A 27,573-nucleotide genomic window follows, 5' to 3' on the forward strand; every position below is an offset into this window, starting at 1 on the left:
AAAACACCTCTTTCTAAAATAGAGCTGGGGGGATGGCAGGGCTGCAGGTGTCCCTCTGCCCCAGGTGTGGCCTCTGATGACCACACGTCTTCTATTTCCAGGATGCCTTTGAACAGGGCCAGGTTTTTCTTGGGAGCAACGAGCAGGGGTATGATGTATATGAAGACCTGCCCAAGGGTATCCGAGGGAACCGCTGGAAAGCTGGCCTCACCATCATCACCCCTGAGCGGAGGTTCGTCTTCACCTGCCCCAGCGAGAAGGAGCAGCGGGAATGGCTGGAGAGCTTTCAGGATGTCCTCTCCCGCCCCCTGACGCCCCTCAACCTCCTCGGTAAGACACACGCATGGCCTGGGGTTGGTCCTTTTGGCCAAAGGCAGAAAGGGGCCTCGTGGGGTTCAGCCGTGAGTCCTGAAGCCGAGGTCATGGCTTTTCCCATTTTCTTCTCTTCCCGTCAAAGAAAAGTACAGACAGTGCACATTATTATCAGAAAGCCCTCTCCGTCTGTGCAAAGTTCCTCTGTGGGTAGCCCTATCCCAGAACCGCTGTGTCCAGGAACCAGCAGCTTCTCTCTCTGTCCACCCTCCCCCACCCCTCCCAGTCCCTCTCCTCCTGAGAAAACCCTGGCCTATTATTATTAGCTAAGGTCACACCCACTGGGCAGCCCCCTCCCCCAGTCTTGGGTTCCTCCCTACCCACAGAGGGAAGGCTATTTTTAGCACCCTTCTTTTCTCTGGATCCTCCCTTCTGTCTGCTTCTCTCCTCCTCCCCTTCACCCCAGATGTGTTAGAAGTAGGTTTCTTTGTGGCTGACAGCTCTGTGAAAAACGGGAAGACATTCTGAGTTAGGGCAGGAAACTTCTGGCCCAGGGCCTGGTTTGGGGGCACCAGGGAGAACTTCTGTGTTTGGAAAAGTACAGAGTGAGTGAGTGGGTGACCCCACACGAGCACTTAGGAGAAACCCTTGTGCCCTTTGAATCTGACCAGTATAAAACACACACTCTTTTCACTTTCCAAAATCTTTTTTTTTTATGTTTATTTTTTATTTTTGAGAGGGAGACAGAGACAGAGGCAGAGAGCACACACAAGCAGGGGAGGGGCAGAGAGTGAGAAAGGGAGACACGGAACCTGAAGCAGGCTCCAGGCTCTGAGCTGTCAGCACAGAGCCTGATGCGGGGCTTGAACCCACGGATTGTGAGTTCATGACCTGAGCCAAAGTCTGGCGCTTAACCGGCTAAGCCACCCGGGCGCCCCTTCACTTTCCAAAATCTTAAAACCAAGAGCCTAAGAAGCGGACTTGGAAGTTGTTGGCGAAGGGCATCAGCTGGTGCTTCCTTTTCTCCGTGGGCCTGTGTGTCTGAGTCTCGAAGTTTCTGTGTCTCTCACTCTCTGCTTTTCTCTCCTTCTCTGGTGTGTGTGTCCCCTCTGTCTCCCACCCTTTTGGTCGGTTTTTCATTCTTGTTCGCTGTCATTGTGCTCTGTCCCCTCGCTGTCCCTTCTCTCCGGTAGGACTGCATTGCCGTGGTTATCGGCTCAGCTCTGTTCTTGTTCCTCTGGCAGCTGCATCAACAGAGGGCAGCCACGGCCGCAGGTGACCCATTAGCTGAGGAGCTGGCCACTGGTCACCCGGAGCTTGTGGTGGGAAGGACAAGTTCTCACCTTGGCCTTGGTTGCCCAGCTGGAGGGCCCCATAGGCAACAGCCATCGCTGGCCATGAACTCTGCCAAGACTGAAGCTTTGGCCTTTACCTGTTGGCTCCCCAGGCCTTCCCACTGCCCAGCCCTTGGGGTCTTGGGGCTCTGGCACATGTCCTCAAGGCCCAGGACATCTGAAATGAAGGCACCGCAATGGAAAGCCACCCACTGTGTCATGCAAGTGGCATTTTTGCTCAAAGAGAAAAAAAGTTTAATCTGGATCTAACCATGAGGTACTAATCAGACAAATTCACATTAGAGACATTTTCTGAAACAGCTGGCCTGGACTCTTCAAAAGTGTCAGTATCATGAAAGATAAAGTAATGAGGAAAGGGTTCTAGATTTAAAAAGACTAAGGAGGCAAGAAAATGCAATTCATGATTCTTGACTGGATCCTGGATTTTTATGATTTATTTTTTTAAAGATTTTTATTTGTAAGTAATCTCTACACCCAATGTGGGGTTCGAACTTACAACCCCGAGATCGGGAGTCGCACACTCTCCTGGCTGAGCCAGCCAGGCTCCCCTGGATCCTGGATTTTTACAAAGCAGCTATAAAAGACATAATGGAGGTAACTGGGGAAGTTTGAACATGGATGTATACTAGCCAAGAGTGTTGTAAAACTGATAATTATGTTGTATTTGTGTAGATTGTTCTTGTTCTTCAGGGATACGTGCTGAAGTGTTCAGGGGTAAAGTGTAATAATTTTTAGTCTACAACTGTCTCTGAAATGGTTTGGCAAAGAATAAGGGTATGTGTACATGTATATATAGAGTATCGACATATATATATATGTGTATATATATAGTGTATATACACTATATATATACACATATATATATATATATAGGGTGTGTGTGTGTGTGTATATATATATATATATATATATATATATATATATATATATATATATAAAAGATAGGAAATATATATACAGGGAAAGAGCTAGAGAAAGCGAGCCACTGTGCAACATGTTAGTGGCTGATGAATCCAGGTGAAGTATAGATGAGTCTCTATTGTCCTTTTTGTGCAAACTTTCTAGAGATTCAAAAGTGTTCAAACTTAAAAGTTGGAAGTGGGGGAAACTTTTAAAGAGACCATCCACTTCTCACTCTTCGAAAGCACTGTTTTTTCTACATGAATCAAAAATGTCCGTGGGAAAGTCCCATCTTTGTGCACATCTGAGAAGAAATTAAAACCCAGATTAATAAACAGAACAAAACAAAACTTTCTGGGAAGAAAGAAGCAAGCCAAGGAGAACCCCACTGGACCCCAGGGCAGAGAGAGAGCCATCCAGTCGGCGTGCCAGCTCTGGCTTTGCCACTAACTTGAGATTGTTGGACACCTCACTTTCCTACCTATGTACCTTGGTTTTTCGCTTTCAAATGAGGAAGTTGTACTAACTATTGAAATGCAATGCAAGCAACGCATACTTTTGAGCAGCCCCCTCCCCGCCACCCCCCCCCCCCCCCCCCCCCCCCCCCGCCAGGTTCTGTGCCAAGCCCTGGGAACAGGGCAGGAACCAGATGGTACCTGCTGTCCCAGATTACAGGCTTCTGGAAGGCAACTCTTACACAGGGTGGGACAATGGCACGCGTGTCCAGAAAGGAAAATACAGGCTGCTGTGGGAGCATGCAACACAGGGTTACCCCTAAGGAGGGGGAGGGGAGGGCCTCCGTCCTCTCCAGAAAGTGATGTTAAGTTGAAACCTTAAAAGTATTTAGACGTTAGTCAAAGGGAAGAGGGTGAGGAAAACGCTCGTCTGAGGGAAGAAAATGTTCAAAGGCCCTTAGATGGCAAAGAGGAACCGAAAGAAACTTGGAAAGGCTGAAATGTTGGAGAAATAGATCACCGAGGTCCCAGCTCTATGATTCTTTGTCCTTCAGGTGACGTGCAGAAAGACACTTAGTGTTCTCTCTTCATTTTGGTGGAGACCCAGAGGGCTGGGAGCGTCTTATTCTCTGCTTTTTGTGGGAGTTTCCTATGGATCCCCCAGAGGGCTAGCAAAGTTATTGGAGTGTCTTTGTTGAGGCTTCCTGACAGCCCAGACATGATGTGGGTGCTCCCTCTTCTGGCTCCTAAAGCACCTTGAAAATGTCTGTTTAAACACCTGCTGGGTTGTATGTTAAGGGTCTGCTTTTTTTTTTTTTTTTTTTTTTTTTTTAATTACCCGTGAGCTCTGTCTAGAGAGGAAGAAAGAAATACACAGGCAGTAACACAGCTAGCTACCTGGCGTTAAGAAGGAAAGTCACATGATCAGACTTGAAATTGAGGAAAACAACACAGCAGCGTAGCATAGGAGTAGGAAGCAAAGAGACCAATTGGGAAGCCACTGCAGTAATCACAAGCATCATTGTAATGTGTAATTGTGGGCCTGCACCCCAGCTCTCCTTCCCATCTCTTCTTTCCTAAACCTCCTTCTCTTGTCCAGAAAAGAAAGCCATACCTCTTACCCACCTTAAACCTTACTGGAGTACATTGCTTGAAGGCATAAAAATCACTGGGATGCCAAATAAAGAAACCATTTGGGGGCGCCTGGTGTGGCTCAGTCGGTTGAACATCCGACTTCGGCTCAGGTCATGATCTCATGGCTCCATGAGTTCGAGCCCCGCGTCAGGCTCTGTGCTGACAGCTCAGAGCCTGAAGCCTGCTTCAGGTTCTGTGTCTCCTTCTCTCTCTGCCCGTCCCCTGCTCACGCTTTGTCTCACTCTGTTTCTCAAAAATAAATAAATGTAAAAAAAAAAAATTTTTAAGAAACCATTTGAAAGAGTGACAAGCCTTTTTTTTTTTTACATTTTATTTTTTTACATTGACATTTCTTTTGTATTGTCCTACAAATGTTGACATATATATATATATATATATATATATATATATATGGCCTCATACCACCCCATTCAGAATAAAGAATGGTTACATCACCTTAAAAACTCCCTAGTGTACCTCTTTCTAGACACACCCTTCCCCTGCCCCCTGGCAACCACTGCTCTGTTCTTCATCAGTCCAGATTTATATTTTTGGAGATGTCATATAAATGGCATCATTCATATGTAATTTTTTTTACATCATATGTGATTTTTGAGACTGGCTTCTTTCATATAACGTCTCTGAGATTCATCCAAGTCATTGCAGGTATCAACAATTCTTCCCCGTTGCTGAGTAGTATTGCATTGGATGGACGTACCACAGTTTGTTTACTCAATGGAATAGTACTCAGCAATAAAAAGGAGCGAATTGTGGATACACACAACAATATTGGAATGAAACTGCCAGATCATGTGGTGGATGTATGTTTACCTTTATAACAAACTGTCAAACTGTTTTCCAGAGCGGGCCATTTCACATTTCCGGTAGCAACGTATGAGAGTTCTAGTTACTCTGCCCAGAAGTCCAATGGTCTGTTGTGCCACAGAACCAGGCAGAGAGTTCCAGTCATTCTGTATCTTCACCAGCACTTGGTATTGTCAGTATTCTTAATTTTAGTAGTTTCAGTAGATATATAGTGTTATCTCTGTGGTTTTCATTTGCGTTTCTCTAGCGGTTGATGATGCTGAACATCTTTTCATGTGCTTATCGGCCAACTTTATATCTTTGGGGAAGTGACTGTGCCTATGTCTCATTTTTCAAAAATTTTGTTTTTTTGGGGCGCCTGGGTGGCTTGGTCGGTTGAGTGTCCGACTTCGGCTCAGGTCATGATCTCACAGTCCGTGAGTTCGAGCCCCGCGTCGGGCTCTGTGCTGACAGCTCAGAGCCTGGAGCCTGTTTCAGACTCTGTGTCTCCCTCTGTCTGTGACCCTCCCCCGTTCATTCTCTGTCTCTGTCTCAAAAGTAAATAAAAACGTTTAAAAAAATTTTTTTTAATTTTGTTTTTTTATTTTTGAGAGAGAGAGAGACAGACAGACAGAAAGAGAGAGGGAGAGGGAGGGGCAGAGAGAAGGGAGACAGAGGATTCCAAGCGGGTCTGCGCTGACAGCAGAGAGCCTGGTGTGAGGCTTGAACTCATGAACTGGGAGATCATGATCTGAGCCAAAGTCTGACACTTAACTGACTGAGCCACCTGGGCACCCCCAAATCTCATTTTTTAATTGCATCATTTCTTTATTGTTTTGAAAGTTCTTTTTTGTTTTAATTTTTAAATTTAGAGGGTGTGCCTGTGAGTGGGGCAGGGGCAGAGAGAGAAAGATTGCTCAGCAGGCTCCATGCCCAGCGTGAAGCCCATGGTGGAGCTTGATCCCACTACTCTGGGATCATGACCTGAGCTGAAATCAAGAGTTGAATGCTCAACTGAATGAGCCACCCAGGCACCCCAGGGGTACTTTATACTTTCTTGATGCTAGTCCTTTGACAAACATGGGATGTGCAAATATTTTCCCCCAATCTGTTAACAGTTTTTCCCCATTCTCTTAACAGTGCCAGTGAAGGCTTCTCAAGGCATTGAGGTCAGGGTTTACGACTTCCTTTGTTTTTTTGCAGATTTTTGTTGGTGACAAAGTTTGGCATTAAAAATGGGGTGTTTTCCCCAGGCAGCTGCTTAAGATGGAGGAGGGGCAGGTCCTGGTGCTCAATGGCCGGGGCCATCCCCTGGGCCACCTGGAAGCCACTGTGTCTAAACAGGTGCTGCTGGGCTGGAAGGTTGTAGTGGTGTGCTATGAGGGCATCGGCACTTCTGGCAGTTTCTACAAAAACATAAAGTACCTGGCTTTCCTCCACAAGCCGCTGAGCCTCAACCCATCCCGTGGCCCATCCCCAGAGCCCAGCCGCATCTTCTGGAGGACAGTGTAAGGCACGCTGCCCCACAGGACCATAGGAGGCCAGGCTTCCCTGGACCGCCTCAATGTGTTTGATGGGATCTTGCCACTCTATGACAAGAAAAAGGGGATGGTGGTTCCCGGTGCCCTCAAGGTTGTGCGTCTGAAGCCTACACGAACATTTCCTTACCTGAGCACCTGGCTCACAAGGTGGGCTGGAAGTACCAGGCTGTAACAGCCACCCTGGAGGAGAAGAGGAAGGAGAAGTCCAAGATCCATTACAGGAAGAAAAAGCATCTCATGAGGCTACAGAAACAGGCCAAAAACAATGTGAAGAAGACCGACAAATACACAGAAGTCCTCAAGGCCCACGGACTCCTGGTCTGAGCCCAATGAAATTGTTTATTCCTCAATAAATAAGGGAGGGAAGGAATGAATGAATACACAAACAAATAAATATTAAAATAGGGTGCTTGGGCTTATATTTGGATATTTTGAATTCACATAAAGTAGAGTGGAAATAAGGATGATGTACATTTAACGACTTCTTCCCCTGACAAAATATACTTTGTCCCTGAAGGAATCCAGTAAGGGCAAAGCACTGATAGATGTTAATGGCAGTCATACTGCCATTTCGTCCAGTGCACAAATTCAGGAACTTGTCCTTTCCCATCTTTCTTAATATTAGAACCCAGTGTCACAGTGATGTGGATTAGCACATCTGTTTGAATTTAACAATGATGTCAGACTCTCCGACAGAAAATGAGCCTTGTTCATGGGTCTTTACATCTAGGGCTGACTACCCACCCCTACCCCTTTTCTGGTAACCATTGCATGTTTTTGCACGTAACTTTTAGGAAGTGTCCAAGAAGATGTTTGAAGAGCATTGGTTAATCTGCTCTTTCAAGAAACTTAGGTGTCTCGTAGAGAAGAGGAGGAGAGGTGGCTAGAGGATGCATCTCTCAAAGAGGATGCTTCTCTCATTTTATTTAATGAAAAAAATTTTTTTGAACGTTTATTTATTTTTGAGAGACAGAAGAGAAAGAGAGAGTGCGAGCGAGGGAAGGACAGAGAATGGGAGACACGGAATCCAAAGCAGGCTGCAGGCTCTGAGCTGTCAGCACAGAGCCTGACCCGGGGCTCGAATCCACGAACCGTGAGATCATGACCTGAGCCGAAGGCGGGCGTTTAACCTACTGAGCTACCCAGGTGCCCCTTCAAAAATTTTATTTTTTAAGATGGAAAATTTGAGCATGTGTCTTTGGTATTGTGTCTATATTTCAGAAAAGACGGGCATGGAGGAGCTGAGTTTACTACAAATGAGGAAACCATGGAACACAATCCAGGCAATAATATATCAACCAGGATAGGCTAAGTAAAGCTGCCCCACTAAATCTCAGTAAGCTTAACGTATGCCAAGTTTATTTTCCTCCTTTACTGCATGTTCTAGTATGGGTCTGCAGGGGGTCTGCTCATCTTGGACACTCAGAGACCCAGGTCACCAATTGATGGGCTCATTTTCACAGTCAGGGCATTTGGCAGAAAGGGATACAATGACTTACTAGCTCTTTAAGCTGATGGAAAAGTAACAAGTACTCTGCATGTTTCAAGTGGGTCAGAGAAGTGTTAATCCCAGCAGGTGCTGGAAAGAGCTGGAAACTTCCATGAGTGGCCTAGTACGTAGTTCTATTGACTACTACTTGTCACTTCCGGTACAGGAAATAGCCACAAATTTGTATTATCTCGTACCTACTTTGGGACCTGGCGAGATGGGGTGAGGTAAAATATGAGACACTGTTAGCTCATTTCAACAAATCAGAGAGATGGGGGTTCTGGTCTCTGGCACTCAATCATTGCCGTGTAAACCTGAAAGTTCCTTTGTGTTTGGGGGAGGATTTGATGCTCTTCCAGCTCCAACGTCTTCTTGTTGCAATGAGCCTGGAACTGGAATAAGAGGAGCCAAGGAAGCGAGTAAGCCCAACCAAGGCCCAAGCGCGCTACCTCAAGAAAACAGGCTTTCTAGAATTTTGGTCCGGATGCCTGTTGGGTAATGTGCTTTCAGCCAGCAGGGAGCGGTACGGAGCCAGCGGCACAGTTCTGCATTGCAATAGCGATTTGAAAATCGCTAGGGGTCACTCAACTTTGAGCGTTAGAATCATCTCGGGGAGGTTTTTAAGAATACCGGCGCCGGCGCCGAGCTTCCCCCTAGACGATGAAATCAGACTCTTTGGGAGTGGAGCCCCAACATCGGTATTTTTAAAGAGCTCCCCAGCTATGTGCACCGGGTAGTCTTTAATTCTTTACTACTTGGAGGCTGGATGACATCCAGTGGGTGCATTCTCACAAACAAGTTCTTGACTCGAACCCTCTCTTTCTTCTCGCAAGAGTTGTCGGGGTTACGTTTTAACGGGCCTGGGGGGGGGTGGGGGGGGGTGGCGGGGCAGGCATCAAGCTAAAGGGTCTCTAGGACATCAGCGTTTCCTAGCGCTCGGGAGGAGCTGATCTCCACGCGCAGGTGGCTGTGACTCAGGCCAGCTCGGCCCTAGGGCGCCGCTCTCTGGGCGGGGGAGGGCCGAGGTCCGCTCTCAGCGGGACCGAAGTCAGGAAAAATGGGTGGACCCAGGCGGGGAGTGGAAGGTCGAGGGAGCAGCGGAAGGAGACGACGACGCGGGCGGGCGGTCCCCGACGCGGCCCCGACTTCCGCGGCCCGGCGTCTGGGGGCGGCCTGGTCACCATGGCGGGCCTGGACCCCGGCCTGGCCATCCCCGTGTGGCTGGCCGAGGACGACCTGGGCTGCATCATCTGTCAAGGGCTGCTCGCCTGGCCCGCCACCCTGCCCTGCGGCCACAGCTTCTGCCGCGACTGCCTGAAGGGCCTGTGGGCCGCCGGCAGCCCCGGCCGCCGGCGCTCCTGCCCCACCTGCCGCGAGGGCGCCGCGCAGCCTCCGCAGCTGCGGAAGAACACGCTGCTGCAGGAGCTGGCCGACAAGTACAGCCGGGCGCTGCGCGAGCTGAAGGAGGCCCCCGGCGCCGCTCCCCCCCGGGGAGCCGCCGCCGGCGCCGCGCCCGAGCCCGCGCGCCCGCCCCCGCGCCGCGCCGCCCAGCTGCCGGTAGGGAGGGGGACCCGCGCCGCCGTCGCGCCCCTCGGCCTCGCGCGCCTGCCCGCGGCCCCCCGCTCTCCCCCCTGCCCCGGCCCGCCTGCTCTCACCCTGGGCCCTCCCGCTCTCGGGGCAGTGCGGACAAGTACACGCACGCTGGGAAAAAGCCGCCTCCTGACAGCCCGGCCGCTCTAGCTGCTCCTCAGCACGTTGCCACTTCTTTCCAGTCTTTCCGCAGTCTGTCTCTTTGAACATTTTTATACTGGGGTAAGATTCAGCCCAAGACCGGTCCGTCTAACCATTTTTTAAAAATGTACAGTTCAGTGGCGTTAGTTATATCCACAGTGATGGGCAACTATCACTTTCTGTTTCCAGAATGTCAGCACCACAAACACTCTGGCACCCCTTAAGCAGTAACTTCTCATTCCATCTCCCTGCAGTTCCTGGTAACGTCTGGTCTGTTTTTTGTCTCTATCATTTGCCTACTCTAGGTATTTCATATACGTGGGATCATATAATATTTGTCCCCTTGTGTCTGGCTCCTTCCACTTCCCGTAGTGTTTTCAGGGTTCCTTCATGTTGTAGCGTGCACCTGAATCTTACTCCTTTTTGTGGCTGAATAATATTCCATTGCGTGTATGGACCACATTTTGTTTATCCATTTGTACACGGATGGCCGCTTGGATTGTTTCTACCTTCTGATTATTGTGAGTCGTGATGCACTGAACGTTGGTGTCCAAGTAACCCAGCCCTTCTTCTCCGTTCTTTTGGGTAAATACCTAGGAGTGGACTTGCGGGTTTGTACGGGAATTCTGTTGAACTTACTGAGGAACACAGCCAAACCATTTTCTACAGCAGCAACATTTTACATTCCATTGGCAACATCCTGATGTTTCCACATCCTTGCCAACATTTGTTGGCAAAATAACAACATTTGTTATTTTTCATTTTATTTTTATTCCCCTCTCCCTCCTGCCACTTTGTTTTTAGTATACCTTTCCTGTTAGGCATGAAGTCCTAGTGGGATCTGCATTTCCCGAATGATTAATGATGTTGACTGATCATCTTTTCATGGGCTTATTGCTAATTTATGTATCTTCGTTGGAGAAATGTTTATTCAGGTCCTTTGACTGTTTTTTTTTTTTTTTTTTTTTTTTTAATTGGGTTGTCTTTGGGCTCCTGGGTGGCTCAGTCAGTTAAGCGCTGGACTCGGTTAAAGCTCACATCAAGATCTCACAGTTTGTGAGTTCAAGCCTGGGGTCGGGCTCTGTGCTTACAGCTTGGGATTCTTTTTCTCTCCCTCTTTCTCTGCCCCTCCCCTGCTCACACACACACTCTGTCTCAAAATAAATAAATAACTTAAAAAAAAATTGGGTTGTCTTTTTCTTTTGGAGTGTTAGCAATTCTTTATAAATTCTGGATATAAGCCCTTATCAGGTATATGACTTGCAAATATATTCCCCCATCTCGTGGGTTGCCTTTTTACTTTCTTGCTAATGTCCCTTGATGCACACACGTTTTAAGTTTTGCTGATGTCCAGTGTATCTATTCTTTTATTGTTCTTGTTTCTGGTGTCGTATCTAAATGCACCACCAAATTCTGAGTTAACGAAGATTTATCCCCGTATATTCTCCTGAGAGTTTTATGGTAATAAGGCTTGTTTTGAGGTCGCTGACCCATTTTGAGTTTGTCTTTCTATATGGCATGAGGTAGGGGTCCAACTTTATTCTGTTGCATGTGAAAATCTAGCTGTCCCAATACCGTTTGTTGAAGAGAGTGTTTTTCTCCATTGAGTGAACTTGGAACCCTCATAAAAAATCAGTTGGCCATAGATGAATGGGTTTATTGCTAGACTCCTAATTCTAGTCCATTGGGTTTTTTTGGGGGGCGGGGGAATCTATCCCTATGTCAGTACCACATTGTTTTGATTAATATAGTTTTGTAATAAATTTTGAAATCAGGAAGTGTAAGTCTGTCTGACCCTGTTCTTTTTCAAGATTGTTCTGGCTCTCCCTGCAATTCCATATGAGTTTGAAAATTGATGTTATCATTCTGCAAACAAGGCTGTTGGAATTTTGAGAGGGATTGTGTTGAGTATGACATCTTTAACAATATTAAGTCTTCTTCCAAAAACATGGAATGTGTTTCCATTTATTTAGGTCTTCTTAACTTTCTTTCAGTGATGCTCTGTAGTTTTCAAAAATAGAAGTTATTTCATCTCCTTGGTTAAATATATTCCTAGGTATTTTCGTCCTTTTAGGTACTGTTATACATGCAGTTGGGTTCTTAATTTCTTTTTTTGATTGCTCACTGCAGGGGTATAAAAACACTATTTTTTGTGTGCTGATCTTGCGCCTTTCAACGTTGCTGAATTCGTTTACTAGCTCTAGTAGCTTTCTTGTGTATTTTATTTATAAGATCTTTAGGATTTTATTCATAAGATCATGTCATGTGAGTAGAGAGCATCTTTTCTTCTTTTCCACTTGGGATGCCTTTTGTTTCTTTTTTTTTTTTTTTTAATGTTTATTTTTGAGAGAGAGTGAGCGAGCACACAGGTGCATGCACAGGGGAGTGGCAGAGGGAGAGGGAGACAGAGAATCCCAAGCAGGCTCTGTACTGTCAGCTCACAGCTAGACATGGGGCTCAACCTCAAGAACTGTGGGATCATGACCTGAGCCGAAATCAAAAGCCAGATGCTTAACCCACTGAGCCACCCAGGCACCCAATAGGTGCCTTTTATTTCTTGTCTAATTGCTCCGGCTAAAATTTCCAGTACAATGTCAGGTAGCAGAGGTGCAATCAAGCATGCTTGTTTTGTTCCTGCTCTTAGAGCCTTAGTCCCGCTCTTAGTCTTTCACCATTGAGTGTGATGTTAGTTGTGGATTTCTCATAAACTCCCTTTATTATGTTGAGGAATTTCCTTTCTATTCCTGGTTTTCTGAGTGTTTTAGTCATGAAAGGGTGTTGGATTTTGTCAAATGCCTTGTCTGCATCAAATGAAAAGATTATGTGGTTTTTATCCCTTCATTCTATTAATGTGGTATATCACACTGGTTGTTTTTCTTAAGTTGTACCACTTTGCACTCCTGGGATAAATTCCACTTGATCGTGGTGTATTATTCTTTTAATACGCCGCTGGACTTAGTTTGCTAGTATTTTGTTAAGGGCTATTGGTCTGTGATTTTCTTGTGATGTGTTTGTCTAGCTTTGGCAACAGGGTTATACTGGCCTCACTGAGGAGTTAGGAAACATTCCCTCCTCTTCTATGTTTTGGAAGACTTTGAGACGGACTCTTGTTAATTCTTCTTTAAGCATTTGGTAGAATTCACCAGTGAAGCCATCTGGTCCTAGATTTTTCTTTGTTGGGATTTTGATTACTGATTCAATCTCTTTATTTGTTATACCTCTGTTGACATTTTTCTGTTTATTTTTAAGTCAGTTTAGGTAATTTGTGTTTCTAGGAGTTTATCCATTTCATGTAAGTTATCTAATTTGTTGGCATAATAAGTTCATAATATTCTCTTAAATTTTATTCTGTAAGGTCAGTAGTAATGTCTCCACTTTGCTTTCTTTCTGATTTTGGTCATTTATGTTTCCTCTTTCTTTTTCTTTATCAGTCTAGCTAAAGATTAGTCAGTTTGTTGATTTTTTTCAAAGAACCAACTTTTGTTTCATTCATATCTCTATTGGTTTTACATTCTCCATTTTATTTATCTCCCATAATCTTTATTATTTCCTTCCTTCTGTTAGCTTTGGGTTTGGTTTGCCCTTTTTTTCCCCTGGTTCCTCAAGGTATAAATAAATGTAAGTGATTGATTTGAGATCCTTCTTCTTTTTTAATGCAGGAATTTACAGTTATAAATGTCCCTCTGAGCCTTTTCCAGAGTTCTGACATAATTGCTTTTGACAGTGTCTGTTCTGTGATGTTTCTATGTGGAGGGAACACAAAGTATATTTATATTTATATTTATATTTATATTTATATTTATATTTATATTTATATTTATATTTATATGTTTATTTATATGTTTATTTATATGTTTATTTATATTTATATGTTTATTTATATTTATATGTTTATTTATATGTTTATTTATATTTATATGTTTATTTATTTTGAGAGAGAGAAAGCATGTGAGTGGAGAGGGACAGAGAGAGGGGGAGAGAGAATCCCAAGCAGGCTCTGTGCTGTCAGTGCAGAGTCCGACGTGGGGCTCAATCTCATGACCATGAGATCATAACCTGAGCTGAAGTAAAGAATTGGACACTTAACAGACTGAGCCACCCAGGTGCCCCAGAGGGATGTCAGGCTTCTTGGAGATGCAGAAGGTCCTGGGTTAATTTCAGATTTTGAGGTTCCAACATGATTTAAAAAAGAAAAGTATCAGAACAAAGTTATAAAAACTGGTTTATTGACAGTTGGATGATGAACACTGTGTATTTCTGTGACTTGACATAGGACCCCTTGTGGAGGGAATGCAATTCCAGACTTCATCCTTTGAAGTCTGAGCCCATCCTGCCTCTGATGAGGGTCTTGAGGTTGTTCCAGAATGTTGGCTGCAGAACTTACTTCCACTCCCAGCCAGGCCGCTGAGCAAATCAAGGTCTTTAAGTGGGGTTGTTTAGCGCTCTAGTTTGAATGTTGCCTTAAATGTATAGGGCGTCAGGGGTGCCTGGGTGGCTCAGTGAGGTAAGCGTCTGACTTCGGCTCAGATCGTGATATCACGGTTCATGGGTTCAATCCCCGCTTTGGGCTCTGCACTGGAGCGTGCTTCAGATTCTATGTCTCCCTCTCTCTCTGCCCCTCCCTTGCTTGTGCTCTGTCTCTCTCTCTCTCAAAAGTAAATAAACATTAAAAATTTTTAAAAATGTACAGGACATCAATAACCAAACAAAAGGAGCTTACATCTGTGCATCACTTGAAAGTTTCCTCAATCCCTGCACAATGATCAGTTAGGTTGAGTCTCTGCACCGTTTAAGAGGAGAAGGAGGAATGGTCACTTTTACCTTGAAAGGAGTGGTAAGGACACAGGATGATTCTGGTGACACTGGACCTTAAACCTCTCTAGTTTGATTCCTTCCACTGCCCCTGTCACCTTGCTGGCTGCACCCACCCTGCCAAGTCTCCAGGCTCTCCGTTTCCTCTCTGACCTCCTCTGCAGAATGACCCCTCTCGTCCCTTCACGCTTCACTCTCACCACCCCCCACCCCACTCCTGTGGATGGTCTCTGTTTCCCTGTTATGGCCGCCAAATGATCAGTAGGCACGCAAAAGGTCTAGGAAGTGTACCTCCTTGTCCTCTGGACATCTTCGTCACCTACTTGCCTGCTTCCTTTATCCGGTGTTTACAACTTCCCTGTCTGGAGCTGCTTCCCGGTCCAGCTTTGTGTTCTTCTTTGTTCTTTTAAAGGCGGAGGCACAGAAGAGCATCACAGAAGCTGGGCATGAGCTGGAAGAGTTGGTGGAACAACTTGTAGACCTTGTCAGGAGTCTTCAGAGTCAGACACACCTCCCGGAGCCCGGACCAGACAATGAAGGGAGCACCCAGAGCTTGGTAGGCACCCAGCCAGGAGGGGGAAAGGGTGTGCCGGGGGTGGGGCTAGGGATAGCTTCCAATTGGAGCAACATGAACGTGTTTGGAAGTTGAAGGATGCAGTAAGTCTTCATCTGTTACCATTTTCCTACTGTCAAACATGTTTGAGCAGAAGCGTGGAATGCTGGAGGCAAGGCGGGGGAGCTTCTGGTGGGTCAGGTTCCATCCTTAGCCCTGTACCTAACCAGCTCTGAGATCCCCAGTGACCTCTGTGCAAATCCTGCAGATAGTCTCGTCCTCATCTTCACTGACCTTTCAGCAGTCTTTGGCCACACCTTCATTCCTGAAGCTTCCTCAGCTTCTAGGACAGGATTGTTCTGACCTTCTCCTGTTTCTCTCTGGCTGGCGTCTTCTCCGTCTGTCTTGCAGGCTCACTCTCTTTTCCTCTCCTCAGCAATGAAGTGCCCAGATTCCTCAAGGCTGACTTGTACATCGCTTTTTCTTCCCCCTGTGTGGTCTTTCCCACACCATGGCTTTAATTACCACCCTGTGAACACCGTAGCTCCAGCCTGGACCTTTCTCTGAGCTATGGTCTGATATCTTCCTTCTCACCTTTTCCTCTTGGTATCTCAAAGGTACACCGTACTTAAAGTGCCCCAAACTGGGGTGCCTGGGTGGCTCAGTTGGTTAAGCACAGCACAGAGCCTGCTTCGGATCCTCTGTCCGCTTCTCTCTCTCTGCCCCTCCCCGCTTCAAAAATAAATAAATAAACTTATAAAAAAATGTCCCAAACTGTTTCCATCTCAATGACTGGGCCTGTTATATCCTTCTAAGTGCACAAGCCAGAAACCTGGGAATCATGTCACCCCTTCCCTCACCAGCCTAAACATCCCTAGAATCTATTGACTACTCTTGAGCTTTCTGGAGACATCTCTGATCAAAGCCTCTGATCATTTCTTGCCTGGATTGCTGCAATAATTAATTACTCCACTCTGTTCGCACTGGTCTGCTCTCCTCATGGTCCTCTCAAACACAAATCTGATTTACAACATCTCCAGCGCCATCTGTTTGTGGGGGATTAAGACTCAAATCCCAGCAGTCCTCACAGAACCAACAGGGACCTGTGGGACTCCTGCCCTTGTCTGCCTCTCCTGTCTCTTTCCATCTGGGTCCCCTCACCCTCCTCACCCTGGGGCTCTTCAAGCTGCAGCCACCGTGGCCCACATCAGTACCTCCAGGGTGTCGTGCTTCTTCCCACCAGCAGGGTGCGCTCCATGGAATGTTCTTCTTTCACCCTGCCACCTAGGTAATGCCTGCTCATCCTTCAGACCCAGCTAGATCATCACTTTCCGGGAGAAACCTTCACTGATTTCCTCGAACAAGTCTCCCTGTTAGAGAAGCCCTTATGACTTCATTTGTAACAGTTATCACAAGTTGGAACTTGATAATGATTGGTGCCATAATTTATTCCTGTTTGTTCTCCCACTTCCCCTACCCTGGATTCTAAGCTTCATTAGGGTAGAGACCTTGATGGCTTTTGTTCTTTTGTTCACTCTTGTATCCTCAGGCCTACCACAGTGCTGGACACATAGTTAGGTGTTCAACAAATGCTCATTGAAGGAGTGAATACACGGGTCTTCAGGGATGCAAGGTGTTGGGGGGAGAAAAGCCTGAGGGTCTGACTTTCCCCCTTGGCATTGCTGCTGGCTTGTATTCTGACCTTGGGCAAAAAGAGCTCTGGTATAAAAAAGCGCTCAAGTAGGGGCTCCTGGGTGGCTCAGTTGGTTAAGCATCTGACTTCGGCTCAGGTCATGATCTCGTGGTTCATGGGCTCAAGCCCTTCATTGGACTCTTTGTTGACAGCCCGGAGCCTGGAACCTGCTTCGGATTCTGTGTCTCCCTCTTTTTCTGCCACTCCCCTGCTAATGCTCTGTCTCTGTCTCTCTCTCTCTCTCTGTCTCTCTCTCAAAAAAATAAATAAACATTAAAAAAAAGTGCTCAAGTGATGGGAAAATGCAGGTCGATAAAATTCACTGTGGCAATTTAGTTCACCTCCATGAGGTGTAACTGTAACTTCTTTTTGTATTTATTATTATTATTATTTTTAATTTTATTTTTTAAATTTACATCCAAATTAGTTAGCATATAGTGCAACAATGATTTCAGGAGTAGATTCCTTAATGCCCCCTACCCATTTAGCCCATCCCCCCTCCCACAACCCCTCCTGTAACCCTCAGTTTGTTCTCCATATTTATGAGTCTCTTCTGTTTTGTCCCCCTCCCTGTTTTTATATTATTTTCGATTTCTTTCTCTTATGTTCATCTGTTCTATGTCTTAAAGGCCTCATATGAGTGATGTAACTTCTTTTTTTATTAAAATTTTTTTTTCAACGTTTTTTATTTATTTTTGGGACAGAGAGAGACAGAGCATGAACGGGGGAGGGGCAGAGAGAGAGGGAGACACAGAATCGGAAACAGGCTCCAGGCTCCGAGCCATCAGCCCAGAGCCTGACGCGGGGCTCGAACTCACGGACCGCAAGATCGTGACCTGGCTGAAGTCGGACGCTTAACCGACTGCGCCACCCAGGCGCCCCAGTAACTTCTTTTTTTAAATGGGAATAGCAAACCCACCTTGGAAGGTTGTTTTAAAAATTAGAAGTAAGCCATGGAAAGTACTCAGTCCAATGGGCCTGCTACTTTATGAGTGGTAAGAAGAGTGGGATATGCAAATAGGATATGCAAAGTTGGGAAGGAAAGTCAGGGACCAAAGGTGGGAAGGTGGGAGCAAATGGGAGGCTGTGTTGGGGAATGACAGGTTAAAGGCAATCAGGGAGCATAGATTAGAGGCCTGAGAGAGCTGGGAGGACCTGGATGGCGGCAACATGTCTATGCTGGCTCTTGAGAAGAGAGATGATATAATGGTAGCCTCTTGGAGAAGATTATTCTGGCCTCTGAAGCTTATCTTGGTGACTATCTGTATTATTTATTTTGTAAAGCCCCTATAGGATGGGCTTACAAATTTTAATACTTTTTTTGGTATTACTTAAGAAATCCATGTTTATTGTAGAAAATACTAGAAAATACACAAGCAGTTTAAAGAAAGCAAATGAGGGGCGCCTGGGTGGCTCAGTCGATTAAGCGTCCAACTTCTGCTCAGGTCATGATCTCGTGGTTCGTGAGTTTGAGTCCCGTGTCAGGGTCTGTGCTGATGGCTCAGAGCCTAGAGCCTGTTTCAGATTCTATTTCTCCCTTTCTGTTTGCTTCTCCCCTATTCTTGCTCTCTCTCTCTCTCTCAAAAATAAATAAACATTAAAAAATTTTTTTAAAAACAAAGAAAATGAACATCACCCATAACCCCACCACCCAGAAATAACCACTCTTTAATATTTTTGCTGCCCTTTGTATTCTTCCAGATTCCTTTCAAGGCATGTGGTCTGAGGGCCTAATTATGTTTTTAAAAATTTGTGAGGGGGCACATAGAGAATTAGAGACGGCAGAATCAGAATATGCTATTTGATGCATACCTTAAGAGACTTGAATTAATTAATTTATTTTGGATGATTCATCAATAGTCTTTCCTTGGTTTCTTCAAAGCTTGTGACTCCCCACACACCCGAGAGAAAACTGAGAGACATTCTGCATGACTTAGAAGAAATCCGGGAAAAATTACGGGAAAACTTGACATGGAAAGAGGCCCTTGAAGAACAACCACAGGGTAAGGTGATTTTATTTTGTGGAGTATTAAATATGGAAGTTGGGGGAAATGACAGAGTGTTCCAGGGCTTTGTTTTTGGGGGATAGGATCCCAGAGCCCAGCTGTGTTATTCCTGTGCTGCTGTAAATGAGGAAAGAGTGGGCTGAGGTGTTTTTGTGGCTGGATATGTTTTTTGGGTATGACTGGCGGTATGATGTAACACAGGCCTTTAAAAAATAGAAACTCATTTTCTGAGACCTATACATCCAGAACCTAGACCTGATTTTGCTAGCTTACTGCTCATCTGTGTTATCTACCTGAGGAGATTCAGAAATAGGCTGTTTTTTTGGGGGGTCTGGGTGGGTCAGTCGTTTGAGTGACCAACTCTTGGTTTCAGCTCAGGTCATGCTGTCGCGCTCTGTCTCCCTCTCTCTCTGCCCCTCCTCTACTTGTGCTGTTTCTGTCTCTCTCAAAATAAATAAATAAACTTTTTTAAAAAATTAAAAAAAGGAAATAAGCTGCTTTTTATGTTTAACTATTAAATATCTTTGATAACAAAGCATACGATTTTGTAAATCATCCTTGATAAGTTCTATTAACATATCATCTCTGGTGAGCGTGCTAATAATAAACAGTAAAAACATAGAAAGGAACCTTTCTGTTTGACTTTGTACATTCTCTGTTGTAACCCTAGTCATGACTGAAGAACTGTTAGTTCACGCCTGTCCCTTAGACATTAGCTCTGGGCTCCCTCTCTTCTGCCTCCTGGTCTGGCCACTGCCAGCTTTATATGCTTTAGGGACATGTCTCTTATAACGACTTTTATATTCAAATGATCTTGCTCTGCTTAAAAAGTTATTTTAAAAAATTAAAAAAAATTTTTTTAATGTTCATTTATTTTTGAGAGACAGAGAGAGACAGAGCGTGAGTGGGGGAGGGGCAGAGAGAGAGAGAAAGACCCAGAATCTGAAGAGGCTCCAGGCTCTGAGCTGTGAGCACAGAGCCGGATGCGGGGCTCGAACTCACAAGCCTTGAGATCATGACCTGAGCTGAAGTCAGACGCTTAACTGACTGAGCCACCCAGGTGTCCCTAAAAAAATTTTTTTTTAAATGTTTATTTATTTTTGAGAGAGAGAGAGCATAAGTGGGTGAGGGGCAGAGAGAGAGGGAGACACATAATCCGAAGCAGGCTCCAGGCTCTGAGCTGTCAGCACAGGGCCCAATGTGGGGCTTGAACCCACAAACCACAAGATCATGACCTGAGCCAAAGTCGGAAGCTTAACCTACTGAGCTACCCAGGCGCTCCAGAAAGTTATTTTGTATTTAGGTGGAGAAACATGATCCCTTGGGAGAAGTTTCTCAAGGAAACCAGTTAGAGCAATTATCTGAGAAATAAGTGTCCTCTTGGCTCCTGTGCACCCCTAAGTTTAGATTAGGTTCCTTAATGATCTTATTTACTCACATAAATTTAAAATCAGAATTTTAGTAGTACCTGGCTGGCTCAGTCGGTGGAGCAGGTGACTCTTGATCTTGGGGTTGTGAGTTCAAGGCCCAAGTTGGGTGTAGAGATTACTTAAAAATAAAATCTTCAAGTAATTAATTAATTAAAATGTTTAAATTTTGGCGTTAAATTTAAAATTTTTAATTCAGCAATCAAAACAATACAAAAGCACACAGTGAAGGTCTCCTTCCCACCCTTGCCCAATTTGCCTATTGCAGTTTCAGTTAACTGCTTGTAGTAGTTTCTTGAGTGCCCATTCAGAATTTACTTACACAAAGTAACATTTTAAAGCACTTATGGCATTCGGTGGGGAGGTCATGGATATTCTGGGTGTCAGAGTGATGCCCTGAAACGGTATTAGCTAATTTATTTGATACATGTGCATCTAACCCTTCCTATGTGCCTGGTACTATGCTTGGTGCTTAGAACATAAAGATGAACAAGGTCTCTACCAGTGTTAGAAATAAGTCCAGCATCCCAATCAGTGGAGGGACATGGAGACTTGGAGCATGGCGAAGCCAGGCTTTAATCAATGTTCTTACAAGAGCAGGTGTCTGATGGACAGGCACACTCAGGGCAGTTACAGCAGACAATTTATCTCCTGGCGTGCAGGTCCCTCCCCTGATTCCTCATTGGCTAAGTACTACAGAGGTTACAGCCTTACCCGGATGGCACCTATGCCCATGTCAGGCAAAAAGTAGTCTGATTGGAACAAATGTACATTCCCTGAGGTGACGCAGAGACTTTCAGTCCCTCATCCCTTTGTTCTTTGGTGCATGCTCATTGCAAAGCCTGTGAAAATAAGCCCATGAAATGGAGAGGGGAAGAAGAACCAGGACGTGAAGTGTCTAAGGGTTTGGGACTCCATGGTGTGTGTGTGGGGGGGGGGGGATGGGGAGGGAGGTCATACATATTTCCAATAGGTTGTAAACCTATTTTAATGAGACAGCACAGCTTCTATTTGGTGTTTCTGAAAATGAATCATCTCCCTTACTTCTCACACCAGCAAGGAGCTTAAATCTTACCAGGGAAACAGGCAGTAAAAAAAGCTCACTGTGAGAACATGGGGCTGAACATAAGGATGTGGGAAACATGGGGTGCCTGGGTGGCTCAGTCGGTTAAGCATCCAACTTCAGCTCAGGTCATGATCTCACAGTCTGTGAGTTCGAGCCTGGCGTCGGGCTCTGTGCTGACAGCTCAGAGCCTAGAGCCCGCTTCTGATTCTGTGTCTCTCTTTCTCTCTGCCCCTCCCTGCTCGTGCTCTGTCTCTCTCTCTCTCTCTCTCTCAAAAATAAATAAACATTGAAAAAAGATTTTTTTTTTAATGATTTGGGAAACAAAGGTAACTTACAGCCCACTGACAAGTCCTGAAACAAGCAGAGTGACCTTCCTCTGGGAGTTCAGCTGCCTCCATGCTGACACTTTGCTAGGGGCAAAAGGCAGTCTTAGCTTAACATTATCCCAACCCTCCAGGAGCCTATAAGTCTACTTTAACATATGGGACATTTAACATTCCTTTGGAAACCTCCTTTATCTCTGTCCCCCCAATTATATGTTAGCAGTCATCCTCCAAGCATAAGGAGCATGATAATACATCTGAAGGGTTTCATGACTGAGGTTTTGCTAGACAGTAATAAATGACTTTTTCCTAACAACAGCTAGGTCTCTCAAGGTCCTGCAAACCTTGCTTCCAAAATTCCTTAGAGACTTACTCTATCCCTGACCCCCTCCCAACTTGAAGGTATATAGTCAGCCACCCCTCACAACCCACGTACAGCTCTTTCTGCCCACGGGTCCTGTCCCTGAGCTTTAATGAAACCACCTTTTTGCACTGAAAATGTCTCAAGAATTCTTTCTTGACCATTCGCTCTGAACCCCACCATTTCCACATCAATACCTGAGCTGGATGTCCTGTCTGATTCAAGTCTGACACTACAAAAAAGTTCTGTGCCCTGATCACGATGTTTGAATAATTCTATTTGCCTTTTTTTTTTTTGATAAGACTTTTTCCCCTTCCCAATGTTTTGATTCCTTAGTGGAACTCCAAGAAGGTCCATCTTCCTCTGCATGCCCGCTGCCTGACCACAGTCACCCTGCCCCCACGAGGACCTCCCGGTTTGCTCAGTGTAAGTATGTAGTCTGCTTAAAACTTGGCTTTGGCCTGGGGCGCCTGGGTGGCTTGGTCGGTGGAGTGTCCGACCCTGACCTGATTTTGGCTCAGGTCACAATCCCAGGGTTGTGGGATCGAGCCCCGTGTTCTGTGTTGGGCTCTGTGCCCAGAGTGGAGCCTGCTTAGGATTCTCTCTCTCTCCACCCCTCTCCCCTACTTGGGCTCCCTCCCTCTCTTTCAAAAAAGAATTAAACAACACAACACAAAACAAAACAAAGCAAAACAAAACTTGGGGGTCTGTCAGTCCACCTTCCAGCTGCTGGGCCTGTTTTCGGCTCAAAGGGGAGCTGATTACAAAGACAAAAGGGATGAAGACTCCCAAATTCCAGGCTAAAGTGGGGAAATAAAAGTTAAGATGTGAAGGGGGGATTGTTACTAGAACCATGATAGAAGACTGCAAGTTGAGGTACCAATTTTAATGCCAGTGTAAGTAAACTTTATCACACTCAAAGATACAAAGCGTCTGGGTGGCTCAGTCGGTTGGGCATCTGACTTCGGCTCAGGTCATGATCTTGCCATTCTGGAGTTCCAGCCCCACGTTGGGCTTTGTGCTGACAGCTCAGACCCTGGAGCCTGCTTCTGATTCTGTGTCTCCTCTTCTCTCTCTGCCCCTTCCCAAATCACACTTTGTCTCTTTCTCTCTCTTTCTCAAAAATAAATAAACTTAAAGAAAAAAAAGCTACAAAGCTATATTTTGCTCTTAGGGTGAGAGCTAATCATATCCTTGTTCTTTTCCTCAGGGGCCATCAGTCCGACCTTTGACCTTCGGAGCCACTGCTGTAGTCTGGAGGTGTCCGAGGACTGCCGGGTGGTGACTGTATCTCGCTGCCCGCAGACCCATCTCTGGAGCCACGAGAGGTTTGTGACCTGCCAGGTCTTATGTTCCCAGGCCTTTTCTTCAGGGCAGCAGTACTGGGAAGTAGACACTCAGCACTGCAACAACTGGGCAGTTGGGGTGGCCTCCTGGGGGATGAGGCGCAACCAGACCCTGGGAAGGACCGAAGACTCCTGGTGTGTAGAGTGGAAGGGGACTGGCCAGCTCTCTGCATGGCACATGGTCAAGGAAACCATCTTGGGCGCTGACAGACCTAAGGTGGTGGGCATCTGGCTGGACCTGGAAGAGGGCAAACTTGCCTTCTATTCGGTGGCCAATCAGGAGACACTTCTGTACGAGTGCCCCATCTCTGCCTCCTCCCCTCTGCACCCTGCCTTCTGGCTGTATGGCTTAAATCCTGGAAACGCTCTGACTATAAGGCCAGTAAAGGTGTAAAGTTTCCCTGGGTCTTAAAACATGGTGATCTCCCGGTTTCTCCCTCTGGTTTCAAGTAGCTGGCAACTTCCCAAAGATCCCACTTCCAGAGTTAATGGGTGAGCAGAAAAGGGCTAACTGTAGGCTTGGGACATTGAAACTGCACATTCCCCAGAAAGCATTGACCCTTGACTGGCTCCTGGGAGGTAACCCCTAAGCCCTTGGGATATCCTGCCTGATAAGAGTGTCTGTTTACCTGAGGGTCTCGGGCCAGGAGCTATCACCTTGACCTCTGGAGGGGCTGGAGACTCTGCCTGGGTGCCTGACCCCCAGTAAAAGCCCTGGGCTCCAAGGCTGGGGTGAGCTTCCCTGGTTGGCAATACCCCTTGTACATTGCCACACACTGTCGCTAACTGTCACTAGGAGAATTAACCTTGTCCTTGTGACTCCGCAGGGAGAGGATAGTTGATCTCTTGGCTCCTGCCCTGTGTGCTGTGCCTTTTACTACTACTGATTTTAATCTGTATCCTTTCACTGTAATAAATTGTAACCAAGACTACAGTCACTTTGCTGAGTTCTCTGGGTGCTTCTAGTGAATCACTGAACCTGAGAGTGGTTTGAGGGACCCCCAACTCAGGGCAGATTATCAGTTGCTGTGTAATACCATGGCCATGAATGCAGTGTTTTTTTTTGTTGTTTTTTTTTTAAAGTTTATTTATTTTTGAGACAGAGAGAGACAGAGCATGAACGGGGGAGGGTCAGAGAGAGAGGGAGACACAGAATCGGAAGCAGGCTCCAGGCTCTGAGCCACCAGCCCAGAGCCCGACGCGGGGCTCGAACCCACAGACCGCGAGATCGTGACCTGAGCCGAAGTCGGACGCTTAACCGACTGAGCCACCCAGGCGCCCCATGAATGCAGTGGTTTTAAACAACACACAGCACCTCACAGTTTCTGTGAGGAGTGAAGCACAGTTTCTGTGCCAGGAGTCAGGGCACCGTTGAGACAAGGCCTCTGCTTGGGGGGTCTCACAAGCTGCAGTCAAGGTGTGACCCAGCACTGTGGTGTCATCTGAGGCTCAACTGGGGAAGGATCTCCTTCCAGACTCACATGGTGGTTGGTAATATTCAGTTCCTCTTGGGTTGTCAGACTGAGGTCCTCAGTTTCTTGCTGGCTGTTGGCTGGGGACCACCCTCAGTTCCTCACCCCATGGGCCTCTGCAGTGTACCCCTCACGTCCTCAAAGCCAACAAGGAACAGAACATCTCCTAGCCAGATGGACTTTAAATCTTGTATAATATAATCACATACACATAACCACATACATCCTATTGCCTTTGCCTTATTCTGTTGGTTAAAAACAAGTTGCAAGTTCTGCCCACACTCGAGGGGAAGGGATTACACAGGGCAGGAATACCAGGAGGTGGGGGGTCATAGGGGACACCTGACAGTCTGGCCAGCATAGGGTGTCATTTCATTCTTGATTTCCCCTATTTTTTTTTTTAACGTTTTTATTTATTTTTGAGACAGAGAGAGACAGAGCATGAATGGGGGAGGGGCAGAGAGAGAAGGAGACACAGAATCGGAAGCAGGCTCCAGGCTCTGAGCCATCAGCCCAGAGCCCGACGCGGGGCTCGAACTCACGGACCGCGAGATCGTGACCTGAGCCGAAGTCAGACGCTTAACCGACTGAGCCACCCAGGCACCCTGGTTTCCCCTATTTTTAAAAGTCATTTTATTATATAACACAACAGATACAGAAAACCATAAAAGGGGTGCCTGGGTGGCTCAGTTGGTTAAGTGTCCTACTCTTGATTTCGGCTCAGGTCTTGATCTCACAGGTTCCTGAGTTCAAGGCCCACATTAGGCTCTGCACTGACAGTGTGGAAGCCTACTTGGGATTCTTTCTCTTTCTCTCTCTCTCTCTCTGCCCCTCACTCTCAAGGTAAATAAAAGAAAACTCCATAATACATGTGGAATATAACAAATTATTATAAACACCCTTATTAAGTACACTTTAGGTCAAGAAATAAAACCTTCCTACCCACCCCAGAAGCTCCTTCACGTGCCTTGTCCTGATCACACAGTCCTTCCTCTGCCTGAAAGGAATCTGATGTTTACAGAATCTGATGTTCCTTAAATTTCTTTATAGTGTTAGCACCCAAATAAACATCCCTGGCCACAAGAGTCGTGCCCATTAAAAAACAACAACAACAAAAACAACCAGATGTGTCTTTTTCTTAACAGCTTTGTTGAGATATAATTTACATACTATAAAACTCACCTATTGAAAGTATACAAAGCGGGGTGTCTGGCTGGCTCAGTTGGAAGAGTGTGCAACTCTTGATCTTGGGGTTGTAAGTTCAAACCCCATGTTGGGTGTAGAGATTACTTAAATAAATAAATAAATAAATAAATAAATAAATAAATAAATAAATCTTTAAAAAAATAAAAAATAAAGTGTACAAATCAACCTTTACTATGGAGTTGTGAAACTCTGATTGTATTCTAGCTTTAGAACATTTTCATCAGCCCCAGAAAGAACCCTCTTACCCATTAGCTGCTGATCCATCTGTCTTGTAGGTCTCTGAATCTACATATCTCCCTCTCCCTTTACTTTCCTTGCAATTCATCTGTAGGACCCCAAGCTGGACTAGCACCCATTTTGAAGATGTGGAAATTCAACTCTGCTGGACTTGGTTAAGCAGAAAGCCTCACTGCACAAACCAGCCAGGTAACCCTTGGCAGTGCATTTAAGCCCTTCTTTCTCCTGTAAGATGGAAATAATAGTTATTTGCCCTTCCTTATCTTCCTCAAAGGGTTCCTGAAAAAATTAAAGTAGTAGGTGAGGAAATTAGAAAAATGCCAGGACAATGATAACCACAGCAACAATGACAGAATCATGGCAGCCTCTAATTCACCTTGGCCTCTCACATCTTGAGACTCACATTTAATTTACGTACATATCCTCGAAAACAGGGCCAAGCAAAATTCTTCTATATGTTCTATTAATTTGCTTTCTCACAAACCAGGGAGCAGAGGCCCAGACAGGGTTAGTGGTTTGTCCAGGGCCAGTCAGCTGGCAGAGCAGGGACCAGGCCGTTTCTCCCCTGTCAAGTCTCTAACCTTAACACCCTCTGATGAGGTCCTGTGCTGAGACCTGGCCTTCCAGTCTGATGGGACACAGCTAGCCCTAGAGCCACGAGGTGCTCTTTGTTTTGTGGTTGGTGGTGGTGGTAATCCTCAGTATAGTGGCCTTGGGTTGTCTGAGCAAGGGACAGGGCCTCTCTCTTGGTGCCACTTGACCATTAAAGGTCTTTCTGTTTTTACTTTCTGCATCACTCACCTTTTATCTTCTCACCCAGAATCACTTTGATGTTTGCCCTTTAAAAGTACCAAGATTCTGGGGTGTAGCTCAGGTCATGATCTCATAGTTCATGAGTTTGAGCCCCCACATCTGGCTCTGTGCTCACAGTGGGGAGCCTGCTTTGTATCCTCTGTCTCCCTCTCTCTGCCCCAGCTCCCCCATCAAAAGTAAACATTAAAAAAATTTTTGGGGGGGGGCGGCACCTGGGTGGCTCAGTTGGTTGAGCCTCCGACTCTTGACTTTGGCTCAGGTCATGAGCTTACGGTTCGTGAGTTTGAACCCCATGTTGGGCTCTGCACTGACAGTGTGGAACCTGCTTGGGATTCTCTCTCTCTCCCTCTCTCTCTGTTCCTCCCCCCACTCACACTCTATCTCTATGTCCTAAAATAAATAAACACTTAAAAAAAAAAAAAGAAGTAGAGAGGCACCTGGGTGACTTAGTTGGTTGAGCATCCAACTTTGGCTCAGGTCATAATCTCACGTCCCATGAGTTCGAGCCCCACATCAGGCTCTCTGCTGACAGCTCAG

The 27,573-nt window shown here is 45.9% G+C and overlaps 2 protein-coding genes and 1 pseudogene across 3 annotated transcripts in view; all 3 read left to right on the plus strand.

The window, feature by feature from the left end:
* The window catches only part of ADAP2 (ArfGAP with dual PH domains 2), a 30,325-nt gene extending 28,171 nt beyond the window's left edge, over window positions 1–2,154 (plus strand). For both annotated transcript variants that reach the window (XM_042966023.1, XM_042966024.1), the window contains exons 10-11: window positions 102–330; window positions 1,557–2,154. In XM_042966023.1, the coding sequence (XP_042821957.1) occupies window positions 102–330; window positions 1,557–1,591 (264 nt within the window). In that variant the 3' untranslated portion in view covers window positions 1,592–2,154. The remainder of the gene's footprint in view (window positions 1–101; window positions 331–1,556) is intronic.
* A 3,795-nt stretch (window positions 2,155–5,949) lies between these two features.
* On the plus strand, window positions 5,950–6,911 carry LOC102971558 (annotated as a pseudogene).
* Window positions 6,912–9,152: 2,241 nt separating this feature from the next.
* RNF135 (ring finger protein 135) lies at window positions 9,153–24,381 on the plus strand. Its single transcript, XM_042967273.1, has 5 exons — window positions 9,153–9,547; window positions 14,946–15,089; window positions 18,662–18,782; window positions 22,299–22,388; window positions 23,173–24,381. The coding sequence occupies exons 1-5, from the start codon at window positions 9,173–9,175 to the stop codon at window positions 23,700–23,702; spliced, it is 1,260 nt and encodes a 419-aa protein (XP_042823207.1). The 5' UTR covers window positions 9,153–9,172; the 3' UTR covers window positions 23,703–24,381.
* Window positions 24,382–27,573: the final 3,192 nt, after the last annotated feature.

The sequence above is a fragment of the Panthera tigris genome, chromosome E1, assembly GCF_018350195.1.
Source record: "Panthera tigris isolate Pti1 chromosome E1, P.tigris_Pti1_mat1.1, whole genome shotgun sequence".
Classification (NCBI taxonomy): domain Eukaryota; kingdom Metazoa; phylum Chordata; class Mammalia; order Carnivora; family Felidae; genus Panthera; species Panthera tigris.